At 61.1% G+C, this 26,977-nt stretch overlaps 1 protein-coding gene across 4 annotated transcripts; it reads left to right on the top strand.

Annotated features, from left to right (window-relative positions):
* Positions 1-26,977, top strand: TEX264 (testis expressed 264, ER-phagy receptor). Of its 4 annotated transcripts, none has more exons than XM_037049601.1 (6): positions 1-108; positions 950-1,025; positions 3,139-3,430; positions 12,082-12,303; positions 23,002-23,170; positions 26,385-26,977. In XM_037049601.1, the coding sequence occupies exons 3-6, from the start codon at positions 3,173-3,175 to the stop codon at positions 26,675-26,677; spliced, it is 942 nt and encodes a 313-aa protein (XP_036905496.1). In that variant the 5' UTR covers positions 1-108; positions 950-1,025; positions 3,139-3,172; the 3' UTR covers positions 26,678-26,977. The 4 variants fall into 4 exon arrangements, with proteins under 4 accessions (XP_036905496.1, XP_036905493.1, XP_036905494.1 ...); XM_037049598.1 differs by having other exon boundaries at positions 23,002-23,191; XM_037049599.1 differs by having other exon boundaries at positions 11-119; positions 23,002-23,191.

Here is a 26,977-nt window from a genome sequence, read left to right as displayed (position 1 = left end):
TCCCGCCGTGAGAGAGGGCGGAGCGAGCGTGCGCCGGGCGAGCGCAGGCTCCAAGATTGACCTGGAACCGCCTGCGCGAATCGGCGTCCCCGGCGGGTAGTCGCGGAGGTGAGGGCCAGGTTGGAGTAGAAGCGTTCCTTCCGGGACAGCCTCACGCGCCCCGAGTGTCTGGGGACTCTGTCCGCCCAGGCGCGGCCTCAGGGTCCCCCGCGGCCCAGGCTCCTCTTTGCATCTCGACCCACCCGCCACTTGCCCCGAACGGGTCCAAGGGCCTGAACGTTGGACCAGCCCTACCACCCCCGGTTTCCTCCTGGTTCGGCCACGGGTGCGGGGCACGTCCCGGGGCAGTTGAGACGGAGGGGTAGGGTCGGGGAAACGGAGGCGGAGCTGCACTTTAACTCCACCCCCGTCCCCGGAGGCCGTGCCTGAAGCCAGGCTGCAAAGTTTAGCGTCCCTGAAGTTGCTGTCTTGGCTGAAGAGAAAGGGACTGGGTGAATGGACGGCGCCTTAGCAGGGGTGGGAGTCGGGGCTGGGAGGCGGAGTCCCCTCCCCGCTGGTGCTTGTCGCAGGGCCCTTTAAGGGCCAGACTGCCGCACGTGAGCAGCTCCAGGAAGCCAGCGAGACTGCCACCCTGACGCTCTCGGGGACCAGCTGGAGGCGACCACCCCGGGGGCTCGAGAGGGAGCCTCGCGTGCCCATGGTCAGCAGCAGGGGCTGTTCCGGGGCCAGGTGCGGTGGCTGGAGCCCTCCTGTAAGAGGACTCTCTAAGATCAGGGCTGAAGAGCCCGCCTTGGTGAAGCCAAGTTTGGCTTCTGATTTCCCCAAGGAGAATGAGGGTGTGGTGAGGGGGCAACCTTGTGATGAGAGGCAGTTCTTATAGAGGCCCCGGGCTGGGATGGGGGTGGGGGGGCAGGTGCCCAGGTCAGTGTTGTCTTCTTTCTGCCCCCAGCGCTGGAGCACTTGGAACACCTAGTCCCTGCCGCTCTGGACACCATGAGTTGCTAAAAGTGAGCCTGGCTTTTCAGGTGAGCTGCCCCAGCCCTCTTCCCCTGGCTGTTGAGTATGGGGAAGCTCTGGGCCCTCAGCTTTATTCCCCCCCACCCCACCCCCCACCGCCTTTCCTGAGACTTGAGGAGATGACAGGAAGAGAAAGGCCAGAGCTGAGTTCCTTTGAGGGGGCAGGGAGTGTACATCCCGGACGGCAGATCAGAGACAGGGCAGGTCACTCCACAGGCATCTGGGAGAGCTGGACACCCAGAGCTTCCAGCTGGGAGCCCTGACTTCAGAGAAGTCCAACGTGGGTGTAATGCGTGGGCTTTTCTTGAAACCCTCTCCTGAGGGAAGAGAGAGAGAGGAAAGGGGGGCCTGGGATCAGACTACCTGGGTTCCCTTTGCCTGCATGTTGGTCTGTGTCTGCTCAGTACCTATGTGACCTTGGGCCAGTCTCTCAACTTCGAATCTTTGCTTCCTGACCTGTAGCTACCTTGTTCTGAGGATAAACGTCTAAATGCATTTCAGCATTTAGACGATGGCGTGTAGTCAGTCCTTAATGAGAGAGCCATCATCATGGGAGAAATAGGAGTGAGACTAAGCAAAGGCAGGGAGTGAGTCCAGTTAAAGGTGCCAGGGCAGGGACACGGTGGGGCAAAGGCCGGGGAGACACCTCACCGTCCAGCACCACTGTGTGCGTGTTGCCTCCAAAGACAGTATTTTGGCAAAAAAAATTTTAACACACAGGACCCACATGGATCAAAGGACTTCATAGAGCGAAGTTTTCCACCGGGCTGAAATGTTGACCTTCAGCTCCCAAAACTTGTAAATTTTAAATAGCTGGGGTCCCATGCTCCCCCTTCTTTTTAAACAGGCTTCTCTGCGCTGGGATGTCTTTTCCCCAGGGCCCCCACCCCAGCCCTCCAAGTGAGGGTCAGCCTCTGCCCCTGGCTCTGCCCCAAGAGCTCAACCCGCCAGTTTCTGTCTTGTGTTGTGTCCCTGGGCCTGTTCCTGGGTAGTGTCTTTGCTGCTACTGCTACTGCTGCTGCTGCTCCCCACCCCCCACCCCCCAGAAATGCATGTCTTTGTTCTTTGTACTGTGCGAATAGGAGGAACAGGAAAGGCCAGTGGGGAGGACACAGGCTTGAGAGGTAAACGGCACACACAGAAGGAAAAAAGGATGCCTTTCTGCAACTGCCTAGAACAGGAGGTGGGATGAGGAGATCAAAACCACAACGACTGAGTTCAAAACACCTGGAGCTGTTGGGGTGGGAAGGGGCTGGCCAGCAAGTGGACCCCAGGTGCGGTCCCTCCGCCCTCAGGCCAGCCCCGCTGCCTTAGGGGATGAGTGAGTTACTTCTCCCCTGTTGTGTCTCCACTTCCAGCAGCCTCTTCCTCCTTCCCGCTGTCTATTCTATGGGCTGAAAAAGTGGGATGAAGTGGCTCCAGTCTGGGAAGTGTAGCACTGGACTTTGCTCCTGTTTTGGTCTGGTCTCCTCCGTTTTTGGGCGGGTGAGGTTGCTGGATAGCAAGACTCCTAGGGCCACATGTGCTCAGCCCAGGAGAGTTTCCTGTGAGTCTCTTCCTCCAGCACATTTCCCCCTGGTGCTTTGCTTCCCCCTGGGATCTCCCGGCTTGTCGCTGAGTGCGTGCCCTCTGGCACTGGCTTGTCCTCCCCCAGCAATGGTCCTCCAGGCTTGGGGAGGCTGGGCAGGTGTGGGCCTTAACTCTGGGAAGGAAGAGGCATGGGGGCGGGGTGGGGGCGGGGTGGGGGTGGGGGTGGCGGGCAAACTGACAGCTGGTCCATCCCAGAGGAAGCTGGTCAGGGCTGGGAATATGTCCCTGGCTAGCTCACTCTTGTGCCCTCCATGACTCAGTTTCCCTAGGTGGGACCAAGGCCGCCAGCTGACTGGCAGGGCAGCTCTGAGAGCCTCAGTGATTGTGGTTAAGAAATAAGGAGGCTTGTGGCTTCAGTCATCCTTTGTAGATCCCTTCTAGGTCATTCTGTGTGTAAACACCTCTGGCCACTCCTCCTAGGTCAGAGTACCCAGGGCAGGGCCAAGGTTGGGCCAGAACTGGCTGGCGGGCAGGTGGGCACCTTGGTCAGGGCAGGCTACCAGCCTCCCGTCTCTCCTGTCTCCTTCGCAGCTGCCTTGGGGTGCGGCATCGGGGGCACAGAGCCATGTCGGAACTGCTGCTCCTGGGCTTCATAGGGGGCCTGACCCTGCTGCTGCTGCTGACGCTGCTGGCCTTTGCCAGGCACTCGGGCCTGCTGGCTGGGGTGGCGGTGAGTGCCGGCTCACCCCCAATCCGCAACGTCACTGTGGCCTACAAGTTCCACGTGGGGCCCTACAGTGAGACAGGGCGGCTTTTCACAGAGAGCTACAGTGTCTGCCCCAGGCTGCGCTCCATCGCCATCTACTACGACAACCCACACCTGGTAAGGAGCCCTCTGGGCCCGGGCTGTACTCCTGCCCCTTGGATGGACATGGGGCAAGGCTTGTTGGGTTAGGGGCATTTGGGTTTCTAAAGAAGTGGTGGGAAGATCTGAGCTGGCCCTGCAAACCACCTCCTCTCTGGACTCTAAGCTCCCTCCCGATGTAGCCTAGGCTTCTGTTCCCTTGTAGGAGTATGTGCTGGTTTCCTCCTCACTCAGGTCTGATTCCCCTGGATTAGGGCTACCCGTGGACCTCTGGGTGCGGGAGACTATACCACTATGAGTCCCTAGCCTCTGCCCGGGCTTTGGTCCCCTGCCTCCTCTCCTTGGCATCCCTCCCTCTTCCATCCCCATATGAGGCCAGTGCTCTGAGCCCAGGCCTTTTGGATCCTGCCCTGTGTTTGGGGCCGTAGCATGTTACTTCAGTGCCTTCCCTCACTCAGCGCTCTGCTGCGGTGGCAGCTTCCCCAGGGCTGAGAGTGGAGGCCCTGGGCGTGAGACTTGGAGTCCCAGCCCTCCAGCCAATCTGTGACCCCGGCCCAGTTGTCAGGCATTACTTTGGACATCAAGCTGCCTGGTTTGGAGGAAGCCTCGGGAGGCAAGTGGAGCCAAGCAATCTGCCCAGAATGTCTGAGATGCTGGGGTCAGAGACCAACCCAGCATCACTGGCACCTGTGGGCGTCTGGTGGAACTTACAACCTGTAGTGAGTCAGGGCTCACCAATGCGGCCTTTTGCCATGCCCTGGGCGGTGCTGCCCACAGCTGCACGGGCTGGCAGCTCTGCAAAGGGTTCTTCAGCCTCCAGCCTTGAGCCTTGGCAAACCAGACATTTGGAATCCCCGGCTCTGGTGTCCTCACTTGGTGAGCTCACGTGGGCAAGGCCTCTAGCCTACCCACCGTCTCCTGACCAGGCCTCCCTGGGGCATTCCATCCAGACGGATGTGCTGACTGCCTCTCTGTGCTGGGTGCTGCTTGACCCCTGCACTCTGGAGAGGAGCAGATGTGGCCCCACCCTCAGGAAGCTTCCTGTGGTTGGCAAGTCCGCCCCACACAGATGCGTCTCCAGCAAGGTGCCCTGCTCAGTGCCCACAGAACTCTGAGCTGCGGGTTTGGAGGAGGGCACCACAGGTCTGCCGGGGAGGCTCCAAGATAGAGCTCAGCTGGGCCTTCTGCCATGAGCAGAATTTCGCTGTGCCCAGGAGGGCCTCCTGGCTGAGGGAACCACAGCAGCCAAAGCCTGATATCTGTGGCCAGATATAAGGCCACAGGAGAAGCATGGCCAGGGGCCCTTCAGTGGGTGGAGAGCGAGGTAGAAGGGTCCCAGGGCCAGGCAGTGGGAGGTGCAGCAGCAGGTTGGGAGCGAAGGTGCAGCACAGTTGGCACCTGCTATTTAGGAAGCTGCCTGGGCGGCAGGTGGAGGAGGGCGGGAGATGAGGCAGAGAGGCCAGTGATGATACTGGGCTGGGACCTGTGAGAGGTGATGTCTCCTGTCTGAGGGATAATAGACATCAAGGCTTCGAGGTCACATGGCTGGGAGAAGGCACTAAGGGTCAAAAGCCCTGGGACCCCAGTGAGGTAAGGCAGGCCTGTGGGAAGCTGTTGGACATGACACCCAACACACTGCCCCATGGGGGTCTCTTATGTAAGTCCCTGCCCCTCCTGCCACACCTGCCCAGTTGGAGTCCTCTGAAAGGCTCAGTGAGGGGGAGGAACATCCTCACAGCCTCCTTGTTCCTTGCCGGCCAGTCTGCCTGGTCCCGGTCCCAGTGCTGAAGCAGCACATTGCCTCACGCATTGGAGGTGCTAATTCCTGGACACAAAAGGCAATGGGTGCCCTGGGGAGGGTGGGGGTCGGTGCTGGAGGCTGGTCCAGGGAAAAGTGAAACAGAAGAACCCGGGCACGGGGAGCTCTCACAGAGCCTATGGGCCACCAGGGTTGGCTTGGTAGGCCTGACTTGGGTGCCAATTTGGGGATCATGGCTGCAAGTTCACCCTGGGCCTTCAGCCTCAAGGCCAGCATTTTGAGGTTCTGGACCTGTCTCTGCACTGTCCTGCTGTGTTTTTGAGCATATCACCTCACCGAGCCTCCAGTTCCTCGTCTGCAGGATAGTGTTAAAATGCCTGCTTCATCAGTAGGCCGGCCGGGGTTAGATTAAGTGACATGGGTGAGGCCCACCCACACCTGGCTCTCCATGGACATTTAACAGCCACATTAAAGTGGGGGAAAGACACTCGAGCCGCTGAGGTGTGCAGGCGGGTTCGGCTGAGTGCCTGTGACCCAGGCCTGAACTCGGCCTGGCAGTGGATGCCTGGCCACACAGAGGAGGGCTGAGCAGGTAAACACGGCCCCTCTGATCCCATCCCTCCGGGTTCTGGGTCACTCCAGAAGACACCTGTGTCCCCATCCAGAGTTAGGTCACACCCTGACCCCTGGATGTGTCAGGAATGCTTAACTGCCGCCCACTCTGGTAGCTGGCCAGCACACTCCCTGCCTGGCCCTCCTGGGGGCTGTGACCATCCTCCGAGAGGCCCCTGGAGGAAGGGGTGGCAGGTCAGGTAGCAGGAGTGGGGTCCCCATCTCACACCGTTCACACGTTCCTGTTTGTTTCTGTCCGGTAAATACCTGCACCTCTCTGTGCTGGATCCTGGGGCCCTGTGCAAACCAAGGAGCCCAGCCCTCAGACCCGAGCTCTCAGTGTGAGGGCACCAGGGGAGAGGCCCTGTGCAGGCCTAAGGGAGCCTAAGAAGACAGGCCTGGTCGGCAGGTGCTCCCAAGGCTGTCACCCCCAGCAGTGGCCACATGGGGCCACACTGTGGTTCATGAAGGAAGGGATGGGCTGTCGGATAAGCTGTTGGAGCCTCCCGCACTCTCTCCCCTCCCCAGCTCTGCACAGTGGGAGCCAGCAGCTCTGTCTCTGTGAGTGTGGAAGGGAGTGAGGCCCTTTCAGCCTAGGCCAGTAGAGCAGTGAGTGACCAGCCGAGAGCTGGCCACCTGCTGTGGACTTGTTCACCCCATGAGTGGGCACACCCCTAGCCTCAGCTCCTAGCTCAGCTGGCCAGGTCGAGGATACTTCCTGAGAAAGGCCCAGTGAGGCCTCACCTGGGCCGGCTGTGGGCGCAGGAAGTGACTAAGGAAAGGCACCATTGAGGCAAGATCGTGGCAATGGCTGTGGACAGGTTCCCACTGGAGGCTGCTTGAGCCCCTGTACCCTAGAGATAGGTAGGTGGGTAGGTAGGTTACTGCTTGTATGCCAGTCAGCCCCGTGTCCTGGAGATCTGGGTGGGAGGAGGCTGCAAGGTCGGAGCACGTGGTTCTTATGGAGCAGGAGGAAGATGCTCCTCTCCACCCCTGAGGGCCCTGGTGGAGGGGGAGGGGAGGAGCACATGGCAGGACGTGGACAGACCCCAGCAGTGTCTCATAGGTGCCCTTCTCCTTCCAGGGCCCACCATTCGTGGAGTACAGCCATTTTTTCTTCTAAGTACTGGGAGGCATTGGGGGGGAGTTCCAGAGTTAGTCACTGACCTGTCATCCCTCCCTCCTACCAGAGCACGCACAGGCGTGAGTGCACGGGCACATACACACAGGTATTGTGTGTGTGGTCCTGTCCCTGTGTAGTTAGAGTAGGGTCGAATATTCTGTGCCCTCAGCTTGGCTGGATGCCTTGGGTACAGGAGAGGGAGGAGGAGCTAGAAGGACCCTGAGTACCTCCTTCGACCCTGCAGCTCTGGCCTGTGGACAGGCCCTAGTGGCTGGGCTCCTGTCACAGTGCCTCTTGGTCTGTCCTATTTGCCAGCCTGGCCCTCCACCTCCAGCCACACCCTCTGCTGCCGCCGCCTCCGCTGCCATGTTTGGGGCTTAAGCAATCGGCCTGCCTGCCCTTGTGGGGAGCCTGGCTGAGACACTCGGGGCGGGGCAGCTGGCTCAGTACCTGGTGTGGGCCCATGAGGGGGTACCTGCCTTGGGCATCAGTGGGCAGAGGGAGCTGGCAGTGCTTGGGTTCTGCCATTTGCAGCAAGACTGCCACGGACACTCCTTTCTTCCCCAGGCCACTGAGAGGCAGCCTGGGGCTCCCTAGTCGATAGGGGACGAGACTGGTAAGAGTTCTGCCCAGGCCTGTCAGAATTTCTGTGAGTGGGGCATGGGGGCCCCTGCCCTTTTGGGAGGCGCCGATGTTGCATGGAGCCTGGGAAGGGGTGAGGGAGTAGGATTTCGCAGGTTCGACCCTGCACCACGAGTGGAGCGTGGGCTGGGCCATTGTGCCCACGAGCTTGGCCATCCTCTCCCCTCCAGCCACCCCCTCTGCCTCGTTGATCTTCAGATGGAGGGTGGGCCTTTGCTCTGCAGCCAATTCGCTGTGTGGGGCAGCCCTGGAAAGGCAAGCCCCTCTGCCCAGCAGAGATGCCCTCGGGGGGAAAAAGAGGTGAGGTCCAAGGTAAGAGGACTTTGGGTTTGAATCAAGGCATCACTTGGTGTGAGAATCCTACCTCGGGGCTTTCGGTTTTTAGGGGGACTAAACACTGAGGATGAGACCCAGCTCCTAACAGATGCTTAGCACTCCTGGAATCCACTCAGCTTCAGAGGGCTTTGTACTTCCTGGGATGTTGTACTTTTAGGAACCCATGCGCCTGGCCTGGAGCTCTGAAGGTTGCCTAGGCCATGAAGGGGCACAGCATAGGGAGAGGGCACTGTACCTTCCCATTGTTAGCCTGGGCCCATTTCTCGGGCTCCCAAGTGGCCGTGGGCTGTTTGGCACAGGTCTGGAGCCAGGGTGCCGGGGTTCGAATTCTGATTCCATCACTGCCTTGCTCTGTACCCTTTGCTGAGTAGCTTTGCTCTCTGGGCCTCAGAAACAGACTTAGTAACAGTGCCCGCTGCTCAGTGCTGTCTGGATAGTGAGCTGATGCGTGGAAGGCAGCGACTGGGGTGGGGGGTGGGCACCTTGTCAGGTCCCAGCTGGGGCTGGGGTTACACTTGGAGGTGAAAAGAGGGAAGCTGGGAGACTACTAGGTGGGGGCTTCCAGAAAGCACCTGGACCCCCCTTTGGAGGTGGGCATCCTGTTGACCCCTCTCCCTGTGCCTAAAGCCCTCTCATCCAGCCTGGGGTCTGCGCTGCCTGTGCCCTGACGCTAGCGTGCCCCACCGTGCCTTTGGGCCCCAGCTGCTCAACAAGGTTTGGCCTGCAGGACCCAGGAGCCTCAGTCAGTCTGTGCAAGTGCTCCCCAGGGGCACCTGTGCAAGTGACAGGCACTATCCTGCCCGTCTTACCGTGGGCAGCTCTGGGCTGGGCGGGCTGGCCACGTCTGCTGAACCCAGGACCTGGGTTTGGTCTGAGCTGGCAGACACCGTTTTCCCTTTCTGGTTCCTGGAAGACAGTGGATCTTGTCCACTTCCCAGACACAGTGAGGTCTTGACCACACAGGGACCCTCCTCACTGTGGCCTCTCAGCGGGTTCAGCAGGGTCCTGAGAGGCCTCTCCAGAAGCGGCGGTGGGGCCAACCGGCACCTGGCAGTGCTGGACCCCAGTCAGGACCTCAGCTTGCGCTCCCCATCTCGCCTGCGGTTCTCAGACTCCGGGCCTCCCAGCCCCAAGGAGGGGTCCCTCCGGTGTTCTCGCTTGAGGACAGGTTCTGAGCGAGCCTGCCCTTGCCTAGAGTTGTGGTGGTCCACCACTGCCAGTCTCCCTGGTGTGGCTGTTGCTGGTACTAATGCTGGTCCAGCTTCTCTGCACATAGGTACCCAGGGAAACAACTGCCATGGGGGTGGGGAGCGGAGGGAGCAGGCAGGTGGAATTGGGAGGCCCAGGCTGACCTCCTAAGGCCAGGCCCCAATAAAGAAGTTGCATTAAACTCAGATGGGGGGGTTTCTAGCCAGCAGAACATTCCCACCTTCCAGGTCCTTTACAGCCTCGGTGGGCCACTCCCTTGAAGGTTCCCAGGAGAGCCTTCCTCTGCTCCCAGACCAGCTTGGCCTAGGGCCTGTCTCATTTCCTTGAGGGTGCCTGGTTCAGCTTCCTCCCAACTCCAGCTTGGTAGGGGGCTTCTTAGCTTGAGGGAAGCTTGCTGAGCAACCTCTTAGGCTACCCCCTTGTCACTGGCCAGAGCAGTGTAGGGCACAGGAAGTGTCCCTTCTTGTGGACTTGAGAGGATGCTCGGGCAGGAAGGGATCTCCTGGGCGCCAAACACCTCTCAGGTCTCGGAGCCTATCTCCTAGTTAGTTGCTCCCCTGTCCTATGACAGGAGCTCCTCCTCTCTCCAGGCAGGGGGCGGGGAGGCTTGCCCCCAGGGTAGGTTTGCATTTGTTCATCTATGCACACACGGACTGTCTCGGAGCACACCACAAGGACACCCCATGTGTGCGAGGTCCTGGGCTTTCTGCCAGAGGCCTCGAGTGGTGGGGCATCGGTGACAGTGCAGCCCAGAGCCTGCTCCCTGCAGGCCTGTGGCATCAGAGAGGCAGGGCTGCTGGGTGGGGGGCCATGGAAGGCTTTGAGGAGGAGGGGTGAGCTGACTCTTAACAGGTGGGCAGAAGTTTCCCAGGTAGAAGGGTCTCTGAGTAGGGTGAGGGAGGACATTCCAGCAGAGGAAGTAGCTTATGCAAAGGCAGGAAGCTCAGGGGGCAGGGCATGTTTGGGGAGCTACAGGTAGTGCCGCAGGGGCCTGTGCGGGCTGTGGTGGCAGAGATGGCCGGCCGGCGGACTGGGCCAGAGCCTGGGCTTGTCCCTCCCTCTGCCACTCAGACCCAGCCTGCGGATGCAGGAGCAGAGTGGCAGGTGAGCCACTGAAGATGGCCTGGCATGCAGGGCTTCCATCCTAGGGGTAAGCTGGGAGCCGTGAGAGTTGTAAACTGGATTCTCACAGGTCTTCTGGTGCCTCCTAGGGACTGAGGAGGGTGTGGAACTGCTGAGTGATTGATCCCTGGAGACACCCTCAGACCCCAGCCCTGGTTGAGAGGAGAGGAAGTGACCTTCCACCCATATTGCGTGTAACCTATGTTGTACAGCCCAGGGTGCTAGGGTCAGGAAGGTAAAGATGGGCTTTGCAGCTGGCACTGACCCTGTGAGAACCGCCTGCCTTTGGGGCCTTCTCCAAGTCATCCTGTGTGAGTGAGGCAGTGGCACCATCTAGAGACAACGGGTGGAACTGCAGCACCTCTGCCGGGTTGGGAGGCGCGTTAGGAGAGAGAAGTGGCCTCACTGCAAGGCTGACTTCCTGTGGAAGGAGTTGTAGCACAGTATGGGGGTGGGGTGCCACTGAGCCGTCCTAACAGGCTCCCTAAGAGCATGCTTGAACATGAAGGACGGGCGGGGAGGACGCATTCTAGGCCAGGGGTCATTTGTGTGGCTTGTGTCAAAGCTGCTAATGACCAACAGCTATGGAGCACTGGCTGGGCTGGGTGCTGGGCCCTGGGCCAGGCAGAGGCCTCATGCAAAGTATTGAATATGGCAGTGCTCTAAGCAGGTGTCAGGGGGCTGGGGCTCCGTGAAACCAAGGGAGAGGTCCAGAATCATAGGACTCGGGACCTGCCTCTTCCCAGGAATTGAGGTTCTGACCGCTGTACCACGTTGCTGGCAATTAAAGCCCTGAACTAGGCTTAATGATGTAAGATTTCCAGGGGGCAGCAAGGGACCAGAGTCACCGAAAGCTGGGGTGACCCCAGAGGCTGCATGCAGGTGAGAGCCTGGAGACAGGGCCCAGGTGCCAGGTGAGGGGAGCACCAAGGACAGACAGGTCCAGGATGGCCAGAGTGGTGAGCAGAGCGGGGCTGAGAAGCCCCCAGGGGACTGTTGATGGGGCTGGAAAGAGGCCAGAGGAAGGGCAGAGGCAGGAACTGGTGAAAATGACTTCACTCCACTGTGAGGGGGGCTGGGGAGAGGACGGAGGGGGTTTCAATGTAGGGTCAGTTGGCCCTGCGTCCAGGCATGGAGGGAAGCCAGGGACTGAGGTCTGCAGTGACTCTGATTCCGGAGCATGTACCTCTGGGGGCCAGCCCAAGGGCTAGTACAGACTCAGGTGGCAGGAGGTGAGACCCACTGGGGCCCCTGGCCACTGGGAGGAGCAACAGGTGCTGGGCTTCAAAAGCCTGGGGTCAGGCCTAGGAAGTATTGGGGACTCACAGAGGCACCCCACCTGGATGGGCTTTGTGGGAGCCAGGGGAGCAGAGTGCAGCACAAGTTCTAGGGATCCAGAGAGATCAGGAAGGACCTGATCTCTGGCTTAGCCGGGAAGGGGCAGGGCCTTGGGTGGGGTGCGGGCTGGGGGGGTGGTCAGGAGACCTGGGTGGTAGTGGCAGCCCTGCCTGGGGAATGGGGAAGAGGACCTCTCAGTTTCCTCCCCAAACCAAGGTTCAGCCCAACCTTGTACCCTACAGCCCCAGGGCTGCCTGCACTGGGTATGGGGGTATGGGGTGCACATACCCTCTGCACCCCAGGGTATGTGCCAGCACCCTGCTGAATGAATGAATGAAGGGATGGGGGAGCCCTGCAGCAGGGCATCCCAGGGAGGCCCCACCAGAGTGGCAGTTTTCTGATGGCAGTTTTCTGCTATCTGGGGTGGGCAGTTCCACCAGGCCCAAGAGCTAGCACAGAACCCCGGAGGCAGGAGGTTGGAGGGCCCCCTTCCTCTGACTAACTCGGACACCCTGTTCTTCCTCGCAGGTGTCCCCTGAGAAGCGCCGCTGTGCAGTGGGCAGCATTCTGAGTGAAGGCGAGGAGTCGCCCCGACCGGAGCTCCTCCAGCTCTACCAGAAATTTGGCTTCAAAGTGTTCTCCTTCCCAGCACCCAGCCATGTGGTCACAGCCACTTTCCCCTACACCACGGCTCTGTCCATCTGGCTGGCTACCCGTCGTGTCCATCCTGCCTTGGACACCTACATCAAGGTGAGCCAGGCCCGTATGTACGTGTGTGTGTGTGTGTGTGTGTGTGTGTGTGTGTGTGTGTCGGGGAGCAGGAGGGTGCAGCCAGGGAGGGCTCAGCAGACTGGGACAGAGAGGTGGTGTTGGGAAGCTGCACAGGGCTCTCGTGGGACAAATGCCTGTGGAGCTCAGAGGACGGGCAGCAGCCCCTGGCACCTCTGCCAGAGGCTTGAGACTGGAGCGTGGGCCCTGGAGTGTTTTGTACAGGCATAGGGCGCATGTTCAGAAACCCAACCTGATCAGTTCAGCTTTGGCTCAGACCAGAGATGTGCTTTGTTGCTCGGCCCCCACTCCAGACTCAGATAGATGGACAGCCCCCCTGCCCCCCTGTGCAAGAGGCCTGCAGAGCAGGGGCCTGAGGCTCCCAGGAGCTGGCGGGCTCCCAGTGTGCATGTGGTGGCCGTGGTCCTGCCTCTGCTCATAGATATTTTCTTTTTGACTTTTCTTGTTCTGCATCTCTCTTTCTCTAAAACATTTTGTGAACTTGGATGACCCCAAGGGCAGTGACCCCAGTTTGGCTTCAAAGTGATCATTCGGTCTCCTGTACTCAGCTATGTTGACTGAATGTCTGGGTGTGGGGTGCTGTGCTGGACACGGTGTGAGAGGCGTGGGGCAGGTCACACATGTCAGGCAAGGACGGGACTCGTGCCAGGAGAGAACCAGGTGAGCCAGGCTTGGGCACAGCTTGGACTGAGGGTCGGGGACAGCACTGTGGAGGAGTGCCCTCTCGGGCAGGCCCTGGAAGAGCCCTCGGAAGGGGCGCAGGGGTCCCAAGCAGCGCAGAGGGAGAGCGTGGGTCTGATCTGACATCAGCGAAGTCGCCCGGGTGTTTCAGCAGGAGAGTGACAGCACCTGAGCCAAGCCGTGCCGAACAGGCTGTCCCAGCCCTGGGCGGGGGGCCAATCAAGGGTCATGGGGGCTGCAGTGAGTCCTAGCACGGGTGGGCTTAGCCCGAGACCGTGGCTGTAGAGAGGCAAAAGGGTAAATATCTACCGTCTCTTTGGGGGTGGGGGTAACACATGGGCCTTGGGTGGGCTGGATGTTGGGGAGGGAGGGAGTGGGAGGAGTCCCAGGCCTGGGGCCCCCGGGGCCTGGGCAGAGGGGCGCATGTGCGGTGGTGCTGTGCAGAGTCTGGAGAGCTGGGGGAGGGTCCTGGTTCGGGGGGTAACCGGCACGATGGGCTGTGTGGGGGGAGCAGAGTCCGAAGCTCAGAGAGGGCAGGTGCGCATGTTTGAGGCCAGGAACCTGCTGACAGCACCTGCCCTAGGGATGGCCTGGGGCAGCACCGGCTGCGCAGAGGGTGCGGCCAACGTGGCTGGGTTACAGCCCAGAAGAAAGTCAGCGGGAACGGGAGCTCTAGCAGCTTCGCACCTTGTTCCCGAGCAGCTTGGGCAAAGGGACAGGGCCTTGGTGATGGACATGGGAGCCCAGAAAGGCCCTGGCTCAGGGGCGCAAGAGTCTGGCGTCAGGACTGGGAGTGAGTAAGCGGGGCCCTGGGTCTGCAGCCATGGCCCTGGTGGTCGAGGCCAGGAAGAGAAGACGCAGGAGGGCTGCTGGTGTAGTCGTGCAGCAGCCCAAGGGAGACTGAGGCGAATTTCTCTGGGAGCCAGAGGGTAGCAGCCAGCAGGGTGTGTGCCTTGGTGTGGGGGTGCTGAGGCTGAGGGGCAGGTGGGGCAGGAGGTGGGGTCTGGCTGGTTGTGAGGGCAGGGAGGGAGGCCTCAGTGTCCATGGCCGGCAGCATGTCTCCTGGGGGTCCTGGGGGGCTGGCCCAGTTCACCCAGGGAAGGGCTGGGTGTGAGATCTCCGATTCTGTGTGTCTCCCTCCCTCCATGGGCCAGTCCAGAGGGGCACCCCTGGGAAGAGGCTTTCTGGGTTCCAGACCTCCGAACAGCATGCATGCCATGTGGTGTGGTGGCGAGCAACTCAGCCCCCAAAGCCTTTTCTGGCTCCAGGGTGTCTATTTTTAGACACCTTTGTCCAAATTTCCCGGCCCCTGACAGCTTCACAAGTGGCCTGGTTTTGACGTCACCTCTTTGATGAAAGCCCTTCCTCCCCTCTCCTCCTCCCACTGCCCCTGGTCAGCTGTGCTCCAGCTTGACTCTCCTGGGGTGGGGGCAGGGGCAGGGGAGTGCTGTCTTCTTTCCTGGCCTGAGACAGCAGGGCCAGGGGTGGTAGGGAGAGCAGAGGTCTTCTGCAGAGATGTCTGTGTGGCACACGGAGCCTGGCCACCAACTGGGAGAGAGATGCCGGGCTGCCCAACTGGGGGGTGGCCCAGGTGCTTTGCTTGGTGCTGGAGATGGGGGTCTCTTTGCCCGTGTGTTTAGCCTAACCTGGCATCTTGGGGAACAAAGCCAGGTGACAGATGAGGAAGGGGCTAGCTCTGCTTTTGGTCTCAGCCTGCACTGGACAGAGGGTGGCTCTGTGCCTCTCTCAGCCCAGGCAACAGAGAGAAGAGACTAGAAGCCTCCTCCAACATCTGCCCTCAGCCCTGCCACGCTGGGACCCGGGAAAGGAGGCTGTGAATGAGACTCTGAGCTCCTCTGACTCCCAGCCCTGATAGCTGGCTGCCTTCATCTGCTTGGGGGACCCAAAGAGATCCATTTGTCAAGCCCCTGTGGGGATTCTGGAAGGGCAGCTGCATCCCAGCATTGCGGTCTGTGTGGCAGCCCCTGGCCCAGATGTCAGCCCGGAGCAATAGAAAAGGCCCCCAAATTCACTGCAGGGGGCCAGGCATAATGCGAAGGTCAGACCCATGGAGCAGCCAAGACAGGATGAGCGACCCAGGGGTCCCATGTGTGGGATGGTGTGTGAGCAGCCCCTGGGCTCTGTACCTGGCTCACGTCAGTCTGTCTGTGGCAGGTGTCAGGGGAGGTCGAGGACAGTGTGACGCTGGCAGCCAAGCCCCCCTGTGCCTGACTTTTTGTCAGCGGACTGCTGTCTTCTGCATAAAAGCCACCTTCCCCAGGGCCTCTGCTTCCCGGGAGTTTTCAGGGAGAGGGTGCTGGTGACACCTGGGCATCTTCTCCTGCATGTGAGGGTGCACAGGGCCTGGTATAAGTGGAGGCTGGTGGGCTGGGACGGCTCTGGAGGTCAGATGTCGGCTCTTTCTCCACAGAATTGGAGGGAGATTGGGGGCGGGGAGCGTTGTGAGCCGGCAGACAGATCGCACGTGCTCTGTCTGTGCGTAGCAAGTACTCAGTTGAGCGCAGTGCCACTCACCCAACACCTCCTGCGTGCTGCAGGCGTCGCCAAGTGTTCTCTGTCTACTCAGCACCACTCGCCTCAGTCCATCATGGCAGCCAACAAGGTAATCAGCAAACGTCGATCAGGGGCAGGGGCAGCAGGGGCAGCTGGATTGATGGGGGTTGTCCTGCCAGGGGTCGAAAGTAGCCAGGGAGCCCAGACCATGGTTCCCAGTCTGCTTTAAGCAGGCGCCCCTTGGCTGGAAGCCAGGGATGAGGGGCTCCACTCAGACCCTGACCTGCTGTAACCAGAGTGGCTCTGCCTCTGGGTGTCACTGTCTGAGCTTCTGTTTAGGGGAGTGAACGGCTGCCCTGAAGTGCCGGGAGGGGCCTCCTGGATAGAAGACAAAGCTTGGAGCGTCCCCAAGGAGCGTCCCCAAGGAGCTCCGTAAAGATGACAGACCCGGAGGGAGAGATGGCCCTGATTTTACATCCAGTGGGGGGGCGTTCTCACCTGGACTCCCACTGCCAGGGCCGTGCTGTCCCAGTGGGGTGCTGGCCCCAGTCTGGGCAGTGGTGGCCAGTGCCAAGAGCAAAGTCAGGAAGAGCCCGGCTGCCTGTGTGCCCAGCAGGCACTCGTCGAGGAGGGCTTCGCGGCCGCCCTGGGCACGGGAAGCATCTGCCGCAGGTACCCCCCCATCCTCCTGAGGTGGAGACAGCTGCGTCCCCACATCCCTGCACTGGCCAGTGCTGCCACCTGCCCATCAGCCTGCCCCACCCCAGGGAGGAGGGTGTTCTCAGCAGCTCCAGGGCTTGGGGCTGAGTGACAAGCCCCCAGAACTCTTTCCACATTGAGCCCCTAGCCACAGGGCTTAGCCATGCCAAGGGGCAGGGTGGTGGGTAAGGATGGATAGGATGGCTTTACTGGGAAAGGCAAAGCGACCTTGGGGTGGCGCACTTGGCCTGAGATTGAAGGATGGGCAGTGTTCTCCAGGTGGGAGGGCAGGGCAGGTTCTGTGTGTCCACCCTGGCTCGAGTGCAGGGCAGGAGCAAGAGTTTGGGCCCAAGAAACAAGGCTGTATCCTGTAGGCTCTCGGGTGCCACTGGTGAGTCTGAGCAGATGAGTGACAGGTCCAGACTGGGCTTCGGAACAGGCTTGAGGGAAGCGGAGAGGGAGAGCCAGAGGCCACAGCTGAACTCGGAAGGAGGGAAACAGAAGTTCACGGAGAGTAGCATTGCTTCTCAAGCTCAGAGGGGACCTGGCTTAGAGCTTAGAGGGGACCCCTCCTCCCACCATGCCCTTGCATGTGGAGACGGGCGGTGGGGGGGACCCACAGGAGGCCAGGTCTCGCCCGCCACTGGCCTGGGCCCTGGAACCTGCTCCTCAGCCTCTCTGGCTTCATGCTTCCCCAACCCCCTGCATCAGGACTGAGAGCACAAAGCCAGCCTTTGCTGGGGCGGGCGTGGGCACCACCGCTCTTGAAATACCAGCTCGGATATGGTAGCTTGGCAGCCCCACAGGACCCTGGGGGCTGAGGCTTTTCTGGGTGGTGCTGTGGGGCTGGGCTGCCACCCATCCAGAGGCGGCCTTCCTCCCCGGGCAGATGGGACTTACCAGGGAAAATTCTGTGGCTGTTTGAAAGCTTGGGGTTCTGGGAAAGAGGAGGGGAGGTTCTGCGGAGGGGGGGCGGCTTGGCCAGCAGAGCAGCTACACCCTCAGCAGAGCCCCCAGATGGGGAGAGGCCAGCTGTCTGGTTATGATGAGGAGGGCTCCCCCAGGGGGCTGGGGTTGGGGGCACCAGTCTGGGGTGGGACACCTCTCCTGCATCACACTGCCCACCTTGCCCACTGGCTCTTTCTGGTTCCTCTGGCTCCCAGGGGCCTGGCCTCATGGCCTGTCTGCACTGAGTAGCCTGCCTGCTCTGGGCCATCAGTCAGCAGCATTCTGCAGTGTCGTCCCATTGAGGCCCCAGGTTGCAGACAGCAGCTGGTCCTGGGCTGGGGGGACATGTGGAAGGGAGAGCAGTGGGAGGCCAGGACAGAGCCCCAGCTCCCCAGGGGCTGCTCACCTCCACGGGCCTGGGCAGGCAGAGCAGACCTGAGAGGCAGGTGGGTTGGCCATTCAACTTCCTGGGGTGGTGCAGCATGGGGCTTCCTGGGCCACACAGGTGCTGGTGCCCTGAAGGGCCTGCTTAGAGGCCCTGCTAAGACCCTCCCTGCTCCTCTGAGGCCCCGTCGTGGGGATCGCAGGGATCTGAGCAGAGGCGTAAATTGCATGGCCGGCTGCCGGCTCCGAGGTGAAAATGAAACGTCTTCAGGCAGTGGCAGCAGCAGGCGCAGCAGGCCTGGCGCCTGGCGCAGCGACACCTCCCGCCTGTGCCCTCACACCTCGCCTTTCCCAGGCTCCTGCCCAGGCCTCGCTCCTCTGCTGCTCAGGGGGCCCCCCAGGTTGGCTGGGGCCAGACCTGGCCCCAAGAGGGTCTTCAGCTCCTCCTTCCATCATGTTCCTGACTGTCTGACTAGTGCACAGAAAAATGCCCTGTGCTGTTGTTAATTTTGTGACCTCAATGTTTGTGGTGGTTTCTCCGTTCATTATCTTTTGGTTTTTCAGCTACACAATTGCCATATCTTTAAGTAATGGTAATGTATTCACCTTTTCCAGTTTCTCATTTCTTTATCCTCCGTTTTGATCTTTATTGTTGGGGGGACTGAGATCCAGAGAGAATCACTCGCCTGTCAGCTCATGCAAGGCTGTGGGCGCCTTCCTGCCCTCTCTCTGCCCTCCCCGGCAGCCCCCTCTCTCTCCTTGTCCCCTTGGCCTGTCATTTGCAGAGCTTCCGGCGCTCCCGCTGTTTGAGGGGAGGGTGCTCACCAGTCTTTCTGCAGCTCCCCTGCAGGTGTACATGCTGGGCCGGTGGCTGTCGGGAGGCCCAGTGCGGACGAGAGGGAGCCAGGGCAGTCAACAGAAGCTCCTGGCACACTGATAGCAGAGTGCCACGCTCCCGAGGCAACCCTGCTGCGCTCTCCCGTCACTTCCGTCACCTCTCAAGTGCCATGCAGACCAGCTGCCAGAGGGTCTCCAGGGGCCTGAGCCCCCACTTACAGGGACTGCTGTGTGCAGGCGGGTACACGGCAGTGTCTGTGTAATTAAAAATGAACAAGCCTCACTTCACCCACTGCAGAGATGCTGCCACCTTGGGGGGCATGCGACAGCTGTGCGCTGGCCGTGCCGCTGCCCAGCTGTCCGCCCTGGCATGGAAGGACAAGCAGGACCGGGCAGCTCAGGCTGAATGGGGAGAGCCAGGGCCCCTCACCCCAGTGAGGTGGGAGGTGAGGGCCTGTGTCTGGGGAGAGCTCTCGGCCCTCCCTGGGCAGAGGTGTGTGGCCCAGTCCTTGGCCTGCACCCGTTGCTGCCTCCTTTTGGGGACTGGAGGTCACGTTGCTCCATGCAGGCCTAGCATTGAAGCAGCCTCGGAGTTGGATCCGCCCCCAGTCCTCACTGGGGCCAGTCCTCACCAGGGCTCACCCCTAGCTGAGGCAGAACACCCACATGGGGGTAGCTCAGGTGGTTCTCCTCCCTCCTACCACCCCTCCCCCAGTTCAGTAAGAACTGGGGGGAACCTCGGCTCAGCATGCCAGGTTAGCCTTTTTACTAGAACCCTGAGCTGCATGGGCTGAAGGGTGTGGCGTCTCCTTGAAGTAGCTGGGGCAGGGGCCCCTGTGGGCACTGCTCTTTTCCCTGTCTGCCCACTCCCCTGGGGAGTGGGCTGGTGTGGGTGCAGGGTAGGGGGTGGGGAGTGCTGGTGCCTGAGTTCCCCTGGAAACTTCTGCGTGACCAGTGGGGTCCTGTATCCCCCCATTTCTGCCTGTGGGAGGCCCAGGTGGAAGGGAAACCTTGGAGGTGTGACTTGGGGCTAGAACACCAGGGCCTGTTTCTTGTGGCTCCTGGTGGCACCTTGGCCCTGGGAGCGGACCTTGTTCTGTTTGATGGGGAGGATTGTGGACGGCTGTGTCTGTCCCACCTTGAGGTGGGGACTTGTCACCTTCCCCTTCCCCTTCCCCTTAAGCCTGTGTGTGGGAGTGAGTTAACCTGGCTTGTGGCCTCATCCGGTGGCTGGAGCAGGTTTCCCTGTCCCGGTGATGCTTCCTCCAGCCTCTGGCTGTCTGGACCGTGGGGAGGGGTGGGCCCAGGGCCGGGAGGACTTCAAGTCCCTGCCCCCACAGGACCAGACCAGTGTGGCATTGACCTGGTGTCCTCGACTCTGGGCAGTCTGCTCTCTGAGGGCTCCCCGGGCCACAGCTCCTGCTGGGCAGCTAGGGCCTGAGCGCTGGCCCCTCTGTCCTCAGAGGCTGTGTCTCACTGGGAGGGAAAGGCCTTGTCCTCTCTGCCTGGTCCCATAGGGACAGGGCATTTGGCCAGTCCTGCCCCTGCCCCTCCACCCATCCCCAGTGGGCAGAGCATAGAGAGGGGTCTCCCAGGAGAGGCTGCAGGGACATCTCTAAGCTCATTCCTCGCTATGGGCCTGGGTTGGAAGTTTGTACCTTTGCCTTCATGCCCCTGAGCAAATTCTGACAGGACCCAGCAAGTGTTAAAGTGATTTAAGGCTGAGCTGTCAATGAGATTTTAATTAGCTCCACTCCTCCCTCCAAAGGGGAGTACCAAGTGCCAGGGCCTCCAGGTGGTGGGGGTGGGACTGGGCTGGGCTGGGCTGGGCTGGGCTGGGCCAGGCCGGGCCTTGGGGGGGAGGCTGCCCCTCCGGGGGCCTGGGGGCAGGCCTGGGCAGCTGGTGCTCCCTGTGTGGGAAGTTGTGAGGTGCCGAGGAAGGAGGGACTGTGTAGCCAGGCCACAGTTTCCTCTCCCTCCTCTGTCTCCCCTGTTCCTCTGTTCTCCCTGATGGCTTTGAGATGAAGGCGATGGCAAGGATGGAGGATGCAGTTTCCATGGCAACAGGGCTGTCCACAGCCAGGCAACTTCAGAGCCGGGCTCTCCGGGAGGAGGCAGATGCGCAGAGCAGCCACAGAGCTGCCTCCCACCTGCCAACAAGGGGGCTGGCAGAGCAGGTGGCTAGGGCCGGCTGCCTGGCGCTGCCCACCCTGGTGCCTGGCTCTGAGAGGAGGGTGGGAAGAGCACTAATCCCTGTCACCCCTGTCACTTCCAGAAGGGAAGCTGTGCCGTCTCAGGTGTTGGCAGGGGCTGGGCTAGGGCACCATTGTCCTCAGAATTTCTAGAGGAGTACAGGCTCCTTGGAGCATCCCCAAAAGGCAGCTGTCCATAGACTTTGAGAGATGGGTCCACCAGGCAACTGATGGCCACTGAGACCCTTCTCTGTGGACCCTCAGAACTCCCAGAGCATGGGGGTGCCAGTAAAGGCCAGGTGCTGCCTGGTGTCGGGGCCCTTTTCCCTCGTCTTCCCTCTGGGTACCAGAGAAGGACCTGGACCTTCAGGGAGCCACCTGGCCTTGCTGACTGGCCCACTTCACCAAGAGGGGCTCAGGTTCTGCGGATGCTGACCCCCTGGTGCTGGTATTAGAAGGGTCCCATGGCCTGGGAGTGCCTGCTTCCTGGTGTGTTCTTCTTGCTCAGCCTCTCCCAAGGCCCAGGGCTGGAGAGAGTGTGTGGGCAGGTGGAGAAGCAGAGGCAGCCATCGGCTGCTCAGAGGTGCCGGGAGCTGGGACCATGGACTCATTGGATGGCTTGGGGAGCGCCCAGCTGGGCAGGAAAGAGTGGACCTTCAACAATTAAAAATAATGGCCTTCCTTCGATGACCCTGGAGGTGTCAGGGCGGGGGTCCCACTCTGCCTGCAGTGGCCCGTGAGGTCAGAGACCGGGCTGCAGTGAGACCCGGGCCAGAGCCTTACCTGACTCGAGAGGTCTTCCAGGCCCCCCGCTCCCCCAGGTGGCCCCACTCACCCTCTGTACTTACTTTACCTGGAGGGGCTCCTCCACCAAGGCTCAGCCAAACAGGCAGACGAGTGGGGCCATGGAGTGGCCTCTCCCCACTGCCGCTGAGTCTCTCATTACTGCTGAGTGGAAGGTCCATTTCAGAGTTCATGGTGAGAGCCAGCAGATGCTATAAATAGCCACATTGTGAAGGTTGGTGGGTGAGCAGAGACAGGCCGGGGCCGCACGGTCGTCTTCGTGGGTAATTGTGCTTCGTTGTAGGGAAGGGGGCAGGCTTGGGAGCAAGATGCACTTGACCCTGTTCTGGCATGTATCTTCCCACTTCCGCCCACACTGGGGGGTAGGGAGCCTTGGGTTCCAGGTCCAGGAAGACCAGACAGAGGATGGAGTGTGGGTCCCAGCACTTGGGGCCCCATGATGTCCTGGGTTAGATCTACTTGTCCTGTGTGCCCGCCCCAGCCTCAGGGCTCGCTTCTCCCCTTGGCTGAAACTCTGGGCCCTGGTGCGAAAAGGACTGGGAACCAACCACATCTGAGAGTCTCAGAGGCTGGCGCAGATGTGGGCTCGTGGGGGAGGGGTGGGGAGAGGGTTTCACTGGCCTGGAGCCCCTGGCCAGGGTCTGTCAGTAACACATCTGCCAGGGCCTGGGCAGGACTGGAGGCCTGAGAGAGGTCAGGCAGCGTTGTCTGGGGGTTGGGGTGCGGAGAGGAGGTGCAGGCCAGGCAGCCTGGGGTGGAAAGTCGGGCAGTCAGACCCTGGCTCAAGGCCCGTGTGGCAGGGCAGCCGGAGGCGTTAGGCCTCATGGCTGCGTGTGGCCAAGTGCCATCTCCGGTGGCCTGTTGGTCCTGGACGTGCGCAGAATGAGCAACGCCAGGCTCCAGGGTCCTTTTTTTTAATCCTCACCCAAGGATATGTTTAGAGAGAGAAAGAGAAATATCAATGTGAGAAAGAAACATTGATCAGTTGCCTACTGCACACGCCCCAACCAGAGATCAAACCCACAGCCTAGGTATGTGCCCTGACTGGGAACTGAACCCACACACTTTCGGTGCACAGGACGCTCCAACCAACTGAGCCACCTGGCCAGGGCTCCTGGGTTCTTTTTTTTTCTTCTTCTTTTTTAAAAATATTTTATGTTTTTATTTTTAGAGAGAGGGCAAGAGAGGGAGAGAGAAACATGGATGTGAGAGAGAAACATCCAGCAGTTGCCCCCCATACCTGCCCTGACCAGGGACCGAACCTGCCACCCAGGCATGTGGCCTGACCTCAAAACTGAGCCGGTGACCTTTTGTCTTGCCAAATGATGCCCAACCCTGGGAGCCACACTGCTCATTCCAACACTTACCCAAGGGAGTTGTTCGAAGGACTCCTGGGTCCTCGGACCACCGCCCCCCTGGAGTGAGGGGCTGTGCCCTTAGGGTGCTCTGTGTGCCTCCCCTGCAGGGGTTCAGGGCATGAGAGACGCTGGGGTCGTAGGCAGAGCTGGTACTGGGAGGGGTAAACAGCAGCCAGTCTCGGGACCCCTTAGACCAGAGGCCCGTGTACAGCTCATTCCACCTTTTGCTCGTCTCTGACAAGGAGCGGAAGCTGTGTGCCCACCCACGGCTGGAGATCTACCAGCAGGACCAGATCTACTTCATGTGCCCACTGGCACGGCAGGGAGACTTCTATGTGCCTGAGGTGAAGGAGACTGAGCGGAAGAGCCGGGGGCCTGCGGAGGCCAGTGACACCCAAACGGACAGCACAGGTGCAGAGGGCGGGCAGCGAGGTGGGTCTGCAGGGTGGCTGAGGGGCCTCCTCTCTGGCGGGGCTGCACTTCGGGTGTCCAGGCTGAGCTTGGCCGAGGTGGGAGGAGACCTGTCCACCCAGGACCCACAGGCAGAGCTGCCTGTTCCCAGACACAAGGGGTCATGGAGGTGTGGATTCACATGTGTTACCCCCGGCAACACAGATACACAGGTTCTGCCTGGATTCCTTTCAGCTGTCAGAGGCGTGCCCTTGGAAACAGACCACAGACAGCCGGGTGTTCGTGGGCAGGGGCAGAGGCTGCTCAGGAAAGGCATCCCGTGGGTGGGGCTCAGTGGGAAATGGGATTGGCCCGGATCTGGAAGGTAAGAAGGGGAGCAGGGTGTCCTGTCCCCTAATATGGGGACTGCACAGAGCCAGCTGCTTTCCCCCTGTCACGGAGCACCCGGGCAGGGAGAGTGGTGCCGGCCAGAGCACACTTACCTGCTCTCACCCCAGTTCCTGCCATGACCTCTTGTGACTGCAAGCTGTCCTCAGGGGTGAGGGGGCCTGCTGCTGGCCACGCCCCAAATGGCCCATGGCCCAAATGGCTGAGGCCTGACTCTCAGCCATGCTGGTGGAGCTTCACGTGGTCTGCAGGTCTGTGCCCTGCGGGTGTGGCGCAAGCCAGAAGGAGAGGGGCTGTCCCTCCTCACCCCGTCTTCAGGAGACTCCCACTCTCTGTCCAGGCTTCAGCAACAAGGTCACCCTGGAGAGGCATGTGCTGTTCGAGGTAGGGGGTCTGGGAGGCAATCTGTGCTCCCTGGGGGCTGTGTCCGACACAGTTAGCTTCATCTGCCACCTAATTACCCCCATGGGGCGCCGCTCCCACTGCCTGGAGTGCCTGTCAGACACTCTTCAGTGCCCTGACTGTGGGCACAGGATGTGGCCCAAGGTCAGCAGGCCCAAGCAGTCCCCAGGGCAGGAAGGGGGAGCACCTTGACCTTCCTTTGCCCCCCACCCCCCTGCCACTGTCTCTCCCTCTCTTTAACCCACCCACCCACCCAGCCTCCCGCCCAAACGCCACCTGCCAGGGTGCTGAAGGGCTGCTTGGTACCCACTGCAGCTGGCTACAGCTGAAGCTCCCACGCCCCTAGCTCCCAGCCTGTCCTCCCACCAGCCCGCCTACCCGCCCACCCGCTCCCTGGTGTGGAGGCCAGGGGTCTGCCCACCTCTGACAGGCTCTGCCCTGACACCGGGGCGGACTCTGGGTGTCTGTCTGCCAGGTGCCTGCCACTTGCATGGCATTGCATAGTGGGTGCTCAGCCGCCCAAGGCGTGGCCTGCCCCTGCCTCTTCCTTCCCGCGCCGGGGCCCCTTGGGGCTGGGAGGTGAGAGGGGGTGATCGCTGCCTTGTGCCTGTCACTGCATTGATGTATTATTCAGCTCCAGAAAGGCGATGAATATTTGATCTCTACGCCAGCTGCGGGCAGTGGAGGAGGTGGGGGCTGGGGTGAAGGTGGCAGCTTCACTCCCTGGCCCAGCAGCCCTGGGGATTTAGGTGGGGTGTCACTTCCCTGCCTTGTACTCCTTTGCCAGAAATGTCCACATGTCCCTAGGGGCTGTCCCCTCCTGGCATGCTGGGCCCTGGCCTGACAGGGCACTCTGGGCTCCTTCCTCTGACCACTCCTAGCCCAGGCACCAGGAGAGGGAGGTCTCCACACCTGAGTCTCCAGAGAGCCGGTGGGTGGGAGGATGTGACAATTGAATGGGGTCAGGGAGACACAGTCCCCTCTTTTGCTCCTGTCAGGCCTGCAGCCCCTGGGGCACTGATCATTGTTTAAGGAGCCAATGAGGGGCAGGAGCCCGGACTCCCTCTAGAATGCCTGCACCCTGGGAGCTACGCTGGGGTCCCAGCAGGAAGAGAGCCCTGAGCCTGGAGCCTGAACCTTCCAGGCCTTATGGCACCTCTGCCAGCAGGGCCCACAGGACATTTCAGGGGCCAGGGAGCTCCCCCCAGGGAGCTGGGGGGCAGACCCCAAATTACCCCACCCCTACCTTACACTCCAGCTGAGTATCAGTGAAAGTTCCGGGCCAAGTCCAAATGCCAAGCAGTCCCCCGGTGCCCTTGGCTCAGGGCCTCATCACTATGGAGATGGGACCTGGGGAAGCTGTCCCACCCCTCACCTTCTGTGATGTGGGACAGCTGCCCCTCCCTCTCACAGGCAAGGAGGCATACCAGCCTGCTGTCCACCTGGAGGCCTGCACTCAGCAGGCCTGAGCTCCTGGCCCCTGCTTGCCACCTCCGACTCCTGCCAGTGCCTCTGAGACCGGGAGATGAATCTAGGGGTGCACCTAATCAGGGCAGATGGAGACCGCTTGCCTGGAACACCTGTGGCTGTGGGAGGAGCTGGCTGGGGTGGGTCTGGCCCCTCGTCTCGGGCTCTTGGGGTTCTCCAGGCTCTCTGGCTGCCAGCAGCGTGCTGTCATGGTCCCCTTCTGCTTTGTGTAGTTCAGGAACCATCGGTGGCAGGGGTAGGGAAGGGCTCCGCTGGGGTGCCCAGGCAAGGGAAAGGGAGCCCTTAAGGTGCATCTTCTGAGCACCCAGCTTGGTGCATCCGAGAGGGGCAGGGGTTGTTTCTCGGGGGTCTCCATCCCACTCCTGCTCCAGCCTCCTGCACGTCAGGCACCAGGGCCAGAGGCAGGGGCCAGCTGACTTCCAGTTTGTGGCAGCTCCCTGCCAGCCCTCCCTGGGGGGCCGGGGGCGGGAGGGTAGGCTCCCTGGTTGTTCTCCCATCCCCACGCCTTATAGACTGCAGGAGCTGGCCTGGACAAACCTCTCTCCAAGCCTGAAATGGGGTGGAGGCGGGGCACCGCTCGGGTCTCTTTGTTGTACTCTCAGCGTCTCAGCTCTGGGCTGAGTGGTCCTTAATGGACTGTTGGGGTGGGGGTAGGCTTTGTGGGCCTGCAGGAGCAGAGGCTAATTCAAGGTGGGGAGCGAGTGCACCGCAGGCTGCCCTCCCCCTCCATCCTCATTCCCTCTGCCCTGCCATTGCAGCCTGTGGCCAGGGCAGAGGGCAGAGGGCAGCTGCACAGAGCCCCCCTGAGCGGGGCTGGCTGTATGATTCATGAGCATGCCGTGCGTGCTGAGTCGCTGGGCCTGTGGTACAGTGCCGTCCTCTCCCCAGAGGAGGGGTGGGGGGTCTGAGCTAACCTGCACCCCTCTTCCCGGCCCAGGAGCTGACAGGACGAGTGAAGGAAGCTCTGTGAGCCTGGAGGTGGGTCCTGGCAGCCGGGAGACTTCAGCTGCCACGCTGTCCCCTGGGGTGAGCGGCCGTGGCTGGGACGACAGCGACAACCGCAGTGAGCACAGCTACAGCGAGTCAGGCACCAGCGGCTCATCCTTTGAGGAGCTGGACCTGGAAGGTGAGGGACCCCTGGGGGAGCCAAGGCTCAGTCCTGAGGCTGAGCCCCCGGGGACTCCCAAGTGGGCCCGGGAGCTCAGTACCCCTGAGAAGGGCGAAGAGTGACCCACGGCCCTCGGCCTCTCTGGTGCGGTCACTAGGAACTGATCAGACTCTTCAGCCCTCCTCCTACTCCACCTTCCAGGCCCAGGCTGGGGCCGGGAGTCTCAGGGGACCTCACTTTGGCTGCCGTGGCCTCTAGCCAAGCCCTCTCCAAGCCACCCTCTTGGCTCCCAGGGCCAGAGGGGCAGGGACTGTTTTCCGCACCCAGCCCGGGACTGCCATCTCTGTTACATCTCTTTTCAGACTCACATTGGAGCTTCCAGGACCCAGAATAAAGCAAAAGATTTTCTTGTTTCACCTGGA

Source organism: Sturnira hondurensis, unplaced genomic scaffold (assembly GCF_014824575.4).
Source record: "Sturnira hondurensis isolate 20B ecotype Veracruz unplaced genomic scaffold, ASM1482457v3 Scaffold0006496, whole genome shotgun sequence".
NCBI classification, from domain to species: Eukaryota; Metazoa; Chordata; class Mammalia; order Chiroptera; family Phyllostomidae; genus Sturnira; species Sturnira hondurensis.
The sequence above is the reverse complement of the archived record's forward strand: the minus strand, read 5'-3'. Positions and strand labels throughout refer to the sequence as shown.